Raw genomic sequence first — 12,646 nt, forward strand, 5'->3', positions numbered from 1 at the left:
AGGACTCAAACTGACTCTCCAATATGGGATGCAAGTGTGGCAAGTAGCGGCTTAATCCACTGCCCCACAACGCTACTGCTCCCCTCCTTTTAAAAGAAAATTTATATATTTATTGGAAAGGCAGAGTGGCAGAGAGAAGGAGAGATAGAGATTAGAAAAGGGGTTTAGAAGTCAGCACTGTGGCTCAGCGGGTTAAAGCCCTGGCCTGAAGCATCAGAATCCCATATGGGTGCCGGTTCTAGACCCTGCTCCTCTTCTGATCCAGCTCTCTGCTATGGCCTGGGAGAGCAGTGGAAGATGACCTAAGTCCTTGGGCCCCTGTGCCCATGTGGGAGACTTGGAAGAAGCTCCTGGCTCCTGGCTTCAGATCAGCACAGCTTCGGCTGTTGCAGCCATCTGGGGAGTGAACCAGTGGATGGAAGACCCCACTCTGTCTCTACCTCTCTCTGTAATTCTGTCTTTCAAATAAAAATAAAATAAATCTTTTTGAAAAAAGAAAAGGGTTTAAATAACTGAGTCTCACAGTTTAGTCAGACAGCACCCACCATGACTTCCCTCTTCTTAAGATGTCTTAGTATTTCTTTTTTTAACGATTTCTTTACTTATTTGGAATTCAGAGTTACACACAGAGAGAAGGAGAGGCAGAGAGAGAGAGAGAGAGAGAGAGAGAGAGAGAGAGAGAGGTCTTCCATCTACTGGTTCACTCCCCAGATGGCCACAATAGCTGGAGCCGTGCTGAGATCTGAAGCCAGGAGCCAGGAACTTCTTCTGGGTCTCCTGTGCGGGTACAGGGGCACAAGGACTCGGGCCATCTTCTACTGCTTTCCCAAGCCATAGCAGAGAGCTAGATGGAACCAGTGCACAAATGGGATGCCGGCACCACAGGCGGTGGCTTTACCCACTATGCCACAGCACTGGCCCCAACCTTCTGTTATTTTCTACTGGCAAAATTCTACTTGCCAATCCAAGCCATGTCTCACCTACTACTTGTTCCCTGAAGCCTTTCTGAGTCACTGCAGCTGATGGAACCTGTTCCTTTGTTGACCTTTGTACTTCCTTTGTACTTTTCTTTCTGATATGTGATCTACTTTTGTATTTGAGGTGTCTCATCTTTAATCCTAAACTGAAATTTTTGATGCAACGACTACTTCTTACTAATTTTAGTGCTCCTTCAACATGTAGCAAGCAATATGCTTTAGAAAGTCTGGAGTAGATCTGCTAAATCCAGAACTTTTATTACAGAGCTAATCATGGAGGAAAAAGAAGAGTGCTAAGTAACTTTGAGGAAGAACTGACTTTCTTATAGGAATGTTTGAAGACAGATATTTAAAGGAGGATGTACACTGGGTTTTTTTTTTTAATGGATAAATAAGTTTGCTTGTTTATTTATTTGAAAGGCAGAGTTACAGAGAGGTTGAGGGAGAGAGAGAGAGAATTTTCCATCCACTGGTTCACTCCCCAGATGGCCACAATGACCAAGCTGGGCCAGACCAAAGCCAGAAACCAGAAGCTTCTTCCCAGACTCCCACATGGGTGCAGGGGCCAAAGTTCTTGGGCCATCTTCCACTGGCCAAGTGCATTAACAGGGATCTGGATCAGAATGGAGCAGCCAGGACTTGAACTGGCACCCATATGGGATGCTGGCACTGCAGGTGGCAGTTTTTCCGTTATGCCACAATGCTGGCCCTTGGATAAATGAATGTTAGTGTATTCACCCAATGGACTACCGTAATCAGCAAGAATGAACAAATTACAGGCAAGAGTATAAGGAATCTTAAAAGCACAAGGCATGCTTGATTTCAAGAAAGCACTTTAACTTCTCTAAATGTGGGTACAAGTTGCTTTACATGGTGGATAACACCCTTCTAACTCTCAAAATTGGGGTATCATATCTTTCTGTTGCCTTGTCATTGGTATCCTCAGACAAACTAGAGTTCCCCATGATATATTCCATGCCTGCTTGATAAATGCTGTATTGGTCTTATAAGGGGAGGAGGAGCAGTTCAAAGCTTGAAGGAAATGTCTGATTAGATAAGGCCCAAGGCTGCCTCAAATTGGCTTTTTTTTTTTTTTTTTTTTTTTTTTTTTTTTTTTTGGACAGGCAGAGTGGAAAGTGTGAGAGAGAGACAGAGAGAAAGGTTTTCCTTTTTTCCGTTGGTTCAACCCACAATGGCCACTGCGGCCAGTGCGCCACAGCCTGCGCACCACGCTGATCCGAGGCCAGGAGCCAGGTGCCTCTCCTGGTCTCCCATGGGGTGCAGGGTCCAAGGACCTGGGCCATCCTCCACTGCACTCTGGGGCCACAGCAGAGAGCTGGTCTGGAAGAGGAGCAACCAGGACAGAATCCGGCGCCCCGACCAGGACTAGAACCCAGGGTGCTGGCGCCAAAGGCGGAGAATTAGCCTATTGAGCCGCAGCGCCGACCCCCTTATAGTTTATATAACTTTCTCTTTTTTTCAAAGCCATGAGCTTCATCTGGGTCTCCCATGAGGAGCTTAACATGTTATGCCACAACATTTTATAACATTTATAATGTTTTTGGTTTTTATGTGAAAGGCAGAAGGAATGAGCAAGTGAGCGAGAGACAAGGATGTCCATCTGCTGGTTCACTCCCCAGGTGCCTGCATCAGCTAGTGCTGGGACGGGTCAAAGCCAGGAGCCTAGAACTCCATCTGGGTCTCCCCGGGGGAGGCAGGGACCCAAGCACATGAGCCATCATCTGCTGACTCCCAAGATGCATAGTAGCAGGAGGTTGGATCAGAAGCAGAGTAGCTGGGACTTGATCAAGGCACTCCAATAAGGGATGTGGGTGTCCAAAGTGGGATATTAACCACTGCACCAAATGCCCACCCCTTACCCAACATGTTTGTGTAGGTATTATTTATTTTTGAAATATTTGATAGAATTCACCAGTGAAGCCATTTGGGCCTGGGCTTTCTTTTGTGGGAAGATTTCTGACTACTACTTCAATTCCTTTACTTGTTATTTATCTATTCAAATGTTCACTTTCTTTTTTAGCTAGCTTTGATGATTTGTATTTTTCTGGGAATTTGTTGTTTCATGTAAGTTGTCAGATTTGTTGTTATAAAGTTGTTTGTAGTGTTCTCTTAAAATCTTTTTCATTCCTAAGGTTGGTAGAGATACTTCCTCTTTCATTCCCGTATTTGGTCACTTGTGTCTTCTCTTTTTTATAGCCAGCCCAACTAACGATCTAGCAAGGATTGTGCATATTGCTTAGCAGATAAGCTGCCCACATCCCACATCTGAGTACCTGGGTTCAAATCCTGGCTATGGCTACCTACTCTAGCTTCCTGCTAATGCACATCCCGGGGAGCAGCAGGTGATGCCTTAAGTATTTGGGTCCTTGTCACCCACGTGGGAGATCTGGATTGAGTTCCCAACTCCTGGATTGGCCCAGCCCCAGCTATTGTGGGTATTTGGGGAGTGAACCAGTGGATGGGAGCTCTTTGTCTGTCTCTCTCTCTTTCAAATATAATAAACAAATAACAATAAAAAATAAAGATTTTTTTTTGACAGGCAGAGTTAGACAGAGAGAGACAGAGAGAAAGGTCTTCCTTCCGTTGGTTCACTCCCCAAATGGCCGTTACGGCCAGCACGCTACGCTGATCTGAAGCCAGGAGCCAGGAGCTTCCTCCTGGTCTCCCATGGGGTGCAGGGCCCAAGCACTTGGGCCATCCTCCACTGCCTTCCTGGGCCACAGCAGAGAGCTGGACTGGAAGAGGAGCAACCAGGACAGAATCCAGTGCCCTGACTGGGACTAGAACCTGGGGTGCTGGTGCCACAGGTGGAGGATTAGCCAAGTGATCCACGGTGTTGGCCACAAATAAAGATTTTAAAAATGAAAATACTCCTAGTCAAACTCATATGTAAATATATATATGCTTACATAAGTGTGTGTGGGTGTGTATGATACAGTATCTAGGCAAGTACATAAAATGTTCTACATCAGCAAGACCCACAGCACAGAGGTACAGATTCTTTTCTATTTTCAAGGGAAACAATGTGCTTTAGGAGACAGGTTCTTGGCACCCTTCTAGTTCTTGGAATAAAGATCTATTGCTACTCGGTTCTGAAAAAGAAACTTTTGTGTCTATTTCCACAGCCAAGGTCAATTTTAATGTGAAGTTCATGTGTTGCACCTAGCACCTTTCCTTTAAGTAGTTGAAAACATTTTAATCTAAAAGTACTGTTCTGGAGGACTTGCCGGATTTGGAATGCAGGCCTAGCAGGCTGCATCTTAACTGTTATGTCAAATGCCCATCCTAGAAGCATTTTCACAGTCTCAATAACACTTTTACAATGATGGGTTTTGAGGTGCAGTGGTCTTTCAAATAATTGCACTTTAGATGAAAAATAGGGGACACATCATTCAATTGCTACATATCTCTTACATACCATTTCTTTTACTGGCTGCATAGGATGATTTTCATAGTTATTTTATTATTATTATTATTTGATATAATAAAGATACAATAAACTTACTTAAAAATTTGGTCCATAAGTACTATCTTTTAAACAAACACAACCTATTATTTAGATATTTGAATAGACTGGAATAAATGGGAGGCTTAGGGATTCAAAAATCCTAGCACAGAGGTGCTCTGTCATTCTCACTCTCAACCTCTTTTTTTCTATTTTCATTTTTATCTGAAAGGCAGGCAGACAGAGCTCTCCATCCACTGGTTCACTTCCCAGATGCCCACAACAGCCAGGGCTTGGTCAATGTGAAGCCAGGAGCCCAGAACTCAGTCTGCACCTCCCATGTGGATGGCAGGGACCCCAGTACTTGAGCCATCATCTTTTGCCTCCCAGGATGCATGTTAGCAGGAAGCTGAAATCAAGGGTGGAGCCAGGACTTGAACTCAGGCACTGGAACTCCAATTTGGATGTGCATGTCCCTGGTGGTGTCTCACTGAGGCACCAAACACCTGTCCCTGTTTCTTCCCTTTCCCTCTCTCTTCTGCTTTCCGCATAGCAAGGATGATAGATTAAGGTGAAGGCTCTTGCTCCTTTATGTAGAAAACAGTTTGAAGTGACATGTTGTCTTATTCTGTGTTCTGTGGCTATAACCGAATGTCACAGGCTGATAATTTATAAAGAACAGGGATTTTTTTTAGTCTGTGGCACTGAAGGCTGGGAAGCCCTTGAGTGAGACTGTGGCATCTGGTGAGGGCCCTCTTGCTGCTGCATCATAGCATGGCAGAAGGTATCAGTGAGACAGAGTGGGTGTGGCAGCTCAGGTCATACAAAGTCACGGATGCCACCCTGGGGCTCCCACACTCACGATCTCATCCAATTCCCATTACCTCCCCAAGGCCGCTGCATCCAAATACCATCAACATAGACTTCGGTGATTAAATTCCCAATACATGAACCCTTGGGAGATGCATTCAAACCAAAACATTTCCAGGGGCTAGTGCTGTGGCATAGCAGGTAAAGCAGCTGCCTACAGTGCTGGCATCCCATATGGGAGCCAGTTCAAGTCCCGGCTGCTCCACTTCGGATCCAGCTCTCTGCTATGGCTTGGGAAAGCAGTGGAACATGGCTCAAGTCCTTGAGCCCCTGCACCCATGTGGGAGACTCGGAAGAAGCTCCTGGCTTTGGATCGGTGCAGCTCTGGCTGTTATGGCCATCTGGGGAGTGAACCAGCGGATGAAAGACCTCTGCCTCTGCCTCTCTGTAACTCTGCCTTTCAAATAACTAAATAAATCTTTAAAAAAAAAAAGCATTTCCAAATAGCTGATATTTTGGGTAATCATCATAGATACATCTCAAATTATATAACATTCATAATATTTATTAAAACAAAACAAAAACAAACAAGGGTAACACATGATGGCACGCAATCGCTCCCTATTGGATTATGTAGAAAAGACTTTACTGCTTACCAGTTATCTCTCTTAGTATACCACAGTAAGAAATCTTACTGTTGACCCTAGCTGTAAACACTTCTGTATCAGGAAAGTTTCTCAAATGCCTTGGCTTGTTTAGGAGGCTGTCTTTCCTGGGTGCCCCCCCCTTTAAATCAAGTTCACTTCTGGGGGTGCTCTTCGTGGCAGAAAGTTTTTTTCTCGCACTGAAAAAGCACCTGCATTGGCCGGCGCCGCGGCTCACTAGGCTAATCCTCCGCCTTGCGGCGCCGGCACACCGGGTTCTAGTCCCGGTCGGGGCGCCGGATTCTGTCCCGGTTGCCCCTCTTCCAGGCCAGCTCTCTGCTGTGGCCCAGGAAGGCAGTGGAGGATGGCCCAAGTGCTTGGGCCCTGCACCCCATGGGAGACCAGGAGAAGCACCTGGCTCCTGCCTTCGGATCAGTGCAGTGTGCCGGCCGCAGCACGCCAGCCGTGGCGGCCTTTGGAGGGTGAACCAACGGCAAAAGGAAGACCTTTCCCTCTGTCTCTCTCTCTCACTGTCTACTCTGCCTGTCAAAAAAAACAAAACAAAAAAAAAAAAAAAAAACAAAAACAAAAAAAAAAAACACCTGCACTGACCAGGACCTCGACACTGCCACACTAGTAGTCACAGCAGCAACAGTCCTGCTCCTGCCTGCGGAACAGCATGGCTGCTGCCACACTGAGTGTGGTCCTAGCAGACCTCGCCTGTGTAGAGGATGTCACTCTTCCCCAAACATCTGCACGTTATTCATAATTTCTCACAGAAACTCAGTAAGTAGGGCTGCTTTGCCTTCCAAATAAGCTAATGATAATATAATTAATAATTATTCCAAAAGAAGGCCATAGAGTATACCATTAAGTAGATTTAATTCCAATTTCTCTGATGACAAAAAGTAGAACTTCTCTTCTTAGGATGCCTTTCAGGTCCCACTCTTACAATGCAGGATTAAAATTGTCTTGGAGGAGTTCCCAGACCTTTGTGGGATAAAATTAGTTTTCTTTAAAAAACAGTTCTGGGGGTGGGCATTTGGCACAGCATGGGAAGCCTGCATCCTGTATCAGGGCCTCTGGGTTTAAGTACTGCCTCCTCTTCTGATCCAGCTTCCTGCTAATGCCAAACTCTGGCAGTCAACAGGTGGTGGTTCCAATATCTGGGTCCCTGCCACCCACGTGGGAGACCCAGATTGAGTTCCAGCCTCCTGGCCCAGCCCCTCACTGGCTGTTGTGTGGCCATCTGTAGAGTGAACCAGCAGATGAGATCTCTCTCTCTTTCTCTCTCTCTCTTTTTCTCTCCCCACTCCTTCTCTTTCAATTAAATAAATACATCTTTACAAAAAAATCTGGGATGGCACGGATATTAATAAAGTACTGAATACTGGCATTCTTTTTTTTTTTAAAGATTTATTTATTTATTTGAAAGTCAGAGTTACACAGAGAGAGGAGAGGCAGAGAGAAAGAGAGATCTTCCATCCGATGGTTCACTCCCCAATTGGCTGCAATGGCTGGAGCTGGGCTGATCCAAAGCCAGGAGCCAGGAGTTTCTTCTTGGTCTCCTGTGTGGGTGCAGGAGCCCAAGGACTCGGGCCATCTTCCACTGCTTTCCCAGGCCATAGCAGAGAGCTGGATTGGAAGAGGAGCAGCTGGGACTAGAACCGGCAACCATATGGGATGCCAGTGCTTCAGGCCAGGGTGTTAACCCACTGCGCCACAGCACCAGCCCCAAGTACTGGCATTCTGATATAGGATGCAGCCATCCCAAGTGGCAGGCCTAAAACTGGCCCTACAAGCGCAGGTTTTTCAGCATCAACTCACAAGGAAAATTTTTATTCAGATACTACCCGCCCTCCCTTCTTTTTTTACTGCCTTATAGTATGGTAAATGAATAAATGCCCACTAACCACCCTTATCCCTAATAGACCAAGTTTTTTAATAAAGAGTATTTACCATCATTTAAAGTGATACAAGTGATAAAACCAACATCTCTCATTCTCTCTTTTTTTTTTTTTTTAAGATTTATTTATTTGAAAGTCAGAGTTACACAGAAAGAGGAGAGGCAGAGAGAGAGAAGTCTTCAGTCCATTGGTTCACTCCCCAGATGGCCACCATGGCTGGAGCGACGCTGATCCGAAGCCAGGAGCCAGGAGCTTCCTCCTGGTCTCCCACACGGGTGCAGGGGCCCAAGCACTTGGGCCATCCTCCACTGCACTCCTGGGCCACAGCAGAGAGCTGGACTGGAAGAGGAGCAACCGGGACTAGAACTTGGCACCCATATGAGATGCAATGAGCCACGGTGCTGGCCCCTTCACTTTGTTTCACCCCAGCCACTGCCACTGAGTTCCCAGCTCTTCTCTGTCTTCTCTCTCTCTCTCTCTCTCTCTCTCTCTCTCTCTCTCTTTCTCTCTCTCTCTTTTAAGATTTATTTTATTTATTTGAAAGACAGAGTTACAGAGAGAGGTAGAGACAGAAAGGTCTTCCATCTGCTGGTTCACTTCCCAGATGGCCGCAATGGCTGGAGCTGCGCTGATCAGAAGCCAGGAGCCAGGAGCTTCTTCTGGGTCTCCCACGCGGGTGCAGGGGCCCAAGGATCTGGGCCATCTTCTACTGCTTTCCCAGGCCATAGCAGGGAGCTGGATTGGAAGTAGAGCAGCTGGGTCTCGAACCGGCGCCCATATGGGATGCCGACGCTTCACCCCAGGGCTTTAACCCACTGAGCCACAGCGCTGGTTCAGTGTCTCCTTTCTCTTTGTGCCCCTGCCCCACGTCTTTCCTTGGGCTCCTGTAGTCTAGGGTGTCCCCCAAAGCCAGAAGCGGGGCTGTGGGCAGCTGAGCCGCAGTCCCTTCATGCAAAGCTGATGGCCCCCGTGGCCTTCGGCCTCCCCTGGGCTACACCGTTCAGCTCCCCAGCCACCTGGCACACTCAGCTCTGCCTCACCTTCTTCAAACACTTCAAACTTGCTCCAGACCAGGGTGGGCTGAGCCTGGTCACGTGACTTCTGCTCCTCAAGGGCCTGTTTTCCCCCTCCTCTGTGGTCAGATGAGGCCTAATTTGCATGCTGATTTCTCCTCCTTGGCAGGCCCCTACAGCTCAGGTTAATGGAAGTTGGTGGATTCTTCATGTTTTAAGCCACAGCGCAGGCAGGATGACAATTTATGATTCCTTTGCTCCACGTTACCCACTTTGATGTGTGGGAAACTGAGCCACATGGTATTTCTGAAACTGTCTTCAAAGATTGAATGCTTTTCATCAATAAAGAAAAAATCCTTTAAATTCCAAAAGAATGCTGACCAAATAGCAGATTTATGTTAAGAAAGTATCTTTCCTTTGCTGTCAAGTGCACATCCAGAGACCAATCTATGGCTTAAATGGAACAAAAATATATGCTGCTACCCTGTGGCTTCTGAATCAAATACATCACTGGGAAAGTGATTACATCTTTCTCTACTGAGAAATGTCTCTCACTCAATGATTGTGATCTGTATTACCAGTCTACGCAGACTGCAAGCGCCCAGAAAGGGAGATTTAGTGATTACAGCAACATTTATATATTTGTTTGATTTTTAAGGTTTATTTTATTTATTTGAAAGGCAGAATTAGCTACAGAGAGAAAGAGGGAGAGATCTTCCATCCACTGGTTCACTTCCCAAATGGCTGAGGCTGGGTCAGGCCAAATCCAGGAGCCAGGCGCTTCTTGTGGTCTCCTGCATGGGTGCAGGGGCCCAAGCACTTCTTCTGTTGCTTTCCCAGGCATATGAGCAGGGCACTTGATTAGAAGTGGAGAAGCCAGGACTCAAATCGGTACCCATATGGGATGCTGGCTTTGCAGCAGCTGGCTTAACCCACTGTGCCAGAACCCCAGCCCCTGCTTGTTTTTAAAGCAATCAGCAATAAACCTGTCTCCCTTGGATACTACAGTACCTGTCTGGTGGCCTCTAGCCTAGACAGTCTAACTAAATGATTTGTAAATAATGATTCATCTTGTTAATATAATCAAGTTCGAATCTAGTTTCTAGATTGTGTGTGTGTGTGTGTGTATGTGTGTGGTTCCATAACATTATGGAAATAGCAATTTGGAGTCCAGCAAAAATCAATAAGCCATTTTTCATTCATGAAAATCTGAAACACCTGGGGAAAAAAGAGAATAATTAGAAAACCAAATATGTAAATGCCTTGCCTTTTATGCAAGGGGAGAAGACCAATGAGAAAATTGGACTGGGGAGCTGTGCAGCTATGAATAAAAACACCTGAGTGGTTGCTTAGTCTCCCTCAGCCTCTATGTCTTTATTTATAAGATTAGAAACTGAATGAGAACGGAGAATTTCAAACATTTTTTAGCACAAGTTGAAAATGTTTTCAGGAACACACATCCATGCACAAATATATAATTTAAGTGTGGTATCAATTTATTAGGTCAAAGTTGAACATCTGTTTACAAAGTACCTGGATGAGACCAATTATGCTACTTTGAAGAATGCAAACACTTGAAATTACAGGTAAAGGACAAAAGTAATCTGAAGTGACCTTTGGAATGCACTTCATGTCTCCATTTAACTTAGATTGCCTGAAGAACATTCTGACACACAAATAGTCATAAATGGTAAAGTGCCAAAAGTTGTGTTTCGGTTTTTGGTTTTAAAATTTGCCTTGAAATCTGAGGATGGTCTTTATCTTAAAGTGTGCACTAGAACTTGACAATCCAGTTCATTCGCTGCTGATATCTAATTTGTTGATGCCTGGTTTTTAGCCCATTGAGTGTGTGTGGTGGGGAGGGGTGTGGGGTGGTGTCTATACTTTCTTGAATACCAGGTTCAGACACAATGCTAAGTGCTTCATTTAGGAATTAGAGTGGATCTGCCATCGTATTCACATTGTTGAAAAGTTATTATAATTTCTATGTGTTATTGGAAGAAATAAGTAAACTCCAAAAGGAAAAACAGAGCTTACATATTTCTTTCCTGCATACTTAAAGTGTCTGCTTTAAAATTACTATTTCACAATAATTTTTATGGATTTGTATTTTTAAAAAAGATATTTACTTGAGAGGCAGAGTGTGGGGTGAGGGTGGGGGAGAGAGAGAGAGAGAGAGAGAAGATCTTCCATTGGCTGGTTCATCATCAAATGAATGCCAGAGCTGGGCCAGGCTGAAGTCAGGAGCCAGTAACTTTGTCCAAGTCTCCCACTTTGATGGTGGGAACCCAAGTACTTGGGCCATCATCTACTGCTTCCTAAGCACATTAGCAGGAAGCTGAATTGGAAACAGAGGCAGGACTTGATCCTAGGCACTCTGATATGCGATGCCGTACTTTACAATAATTTTAAATGTGCACATTTTGATTTTTGTTGATTAAAAGGAGAAATACATTCTCAAATTTATTATGATTTTGTGAAAATATCAAAGCAAGTTATTCTCATATGAAAAATACAATGGGAAAAATAATAAAAAAGAAAAATACAATGGGAATAAAAACACACATATAAATACTAGTGCTTGTTTTAGACATTTAATTGAAAAATTATCTTTTAATGAAAACATCAATTTTTTCTGTTGTTGCCCATTAAGTGTGCAGAGAAGCCCGAGTTTGTTTTGCTAACAATGAAAATGTGTTCGTTCTGATCGGCATACATTTCCTGCAGATTTGCTGTGGCCATCCTCCAGAGCCTTCAGCGCTCTGCATTTTGTGTTAAGCAAAACAAAATTATAGCTCAACAAATACCAATAGCTAGGTCTTCCAAATAGCTCTAGTTAATTTCAAAGGAAATAATCAGTATATTTCAATGTAGTGTTTTGCATTCATGTTGTAAGTGCATCTCGAATAAATCAGAGAGTAGAATTAAAATATCTGAATCTACTACATTCTCATGTTTAGTTTTATTATAAAATATAAAGAAAAACTGCTATATTGATTAAAACGCTTTAACTTTCCATGGTCAGCATCCAAAAACATGTAGGTTTAGTGATTAAGGATTAAAATGTTGGATAAGATCAATTGATTTAAAAATAAAACTTATTTTAAACACTCATGCAATCCTAAGGCTACACAGAACACGGTTTGAAAACCATTGGATTAGCTGACTTTTTTTTTTCTACTTGAGTAATTATCTTTGAACTTATTGATCTTACCTTTAAGGAAATCACAGAAGTATTATGCTACAGGGATCGACCAAGGTTTAAATGTCTTAGGATCATCTCTTGGAATCTAGAAGGAAAACAAATTAAACATGTATTTTATCATAACACCACTGCAATACCTCAATATTATTGGTATAATGCAATAATATAAAATCTTTGGGTTTTGAAAACTTTTCTGATGAAAGGAGGCAGAATTTCCCCGGTTCCTGGATAATGGGACCATGTTATTCCTTTCCAATGCCAGCTCTCAGGAGACAGTGTACTGGTGGAGTGATCTCTGCCACACTTAATGTTGCTAAGAGCATGCTTCAGTTAGAACTATCTGCCTGGCTTCCAGATACAAATCCCAAAGAGAAATATATATATATGCTATGAATGCATGTGGGGGCAGGGGACAGAGAGAGGACTGTGAGGCAGAGTTTGTGTTGGAGCCAAGGGCCTGGATTCCTTCACAGTGGAATGAGGACGATGATTTGCATGGCATTGTGCTCTTGCAAGCTAAACCCAGGCTTACAAGCTCTAAGAATTTGACCTATTTACCGTTCTTCCTTGTGGTCCTCAATGCCTGTCTCCTCTGCTGGGAATTCTCCCCATACGTCTGACCTC

The 12,646-nt window shown here is 44.2% G+C and overlaps 1 protein-coding gene across 1 annotated transcript in view; it reads right to left on the bottom strand.

Annotated features, from left to right (window-relative positions):
* Positions 1–12,053: 12,053 nt before the first annotated feature.
* Positions 12,054–12,646, bottom strand: part of AOX2 (aldehyde oxidase 2) — a 76,822-nt gene continuing 76,229 nt past the window's right edge. The window contains 1 exon segment of the mRNA NM_001297488.1: positions 12,054–12,107. Coding sequence (NP_001284417.1) covers positions 12,054–12,107 — 54 coding nt within the window.

This window comes from Oryctolagus cuniculus, chromosome 3 (assembly GCF_964237555.1).
Source record: "Oryctolagus cuniculus chromosome 3, mOryCun1.1, whole genome shotgun sequence".
Lineage (NCBI taxonomy): Eukaryota > Metazoa > Chordata > Mammalia > Lagomorpha > Leporidae > Oryctolagus > Oryctolagus cuniculus.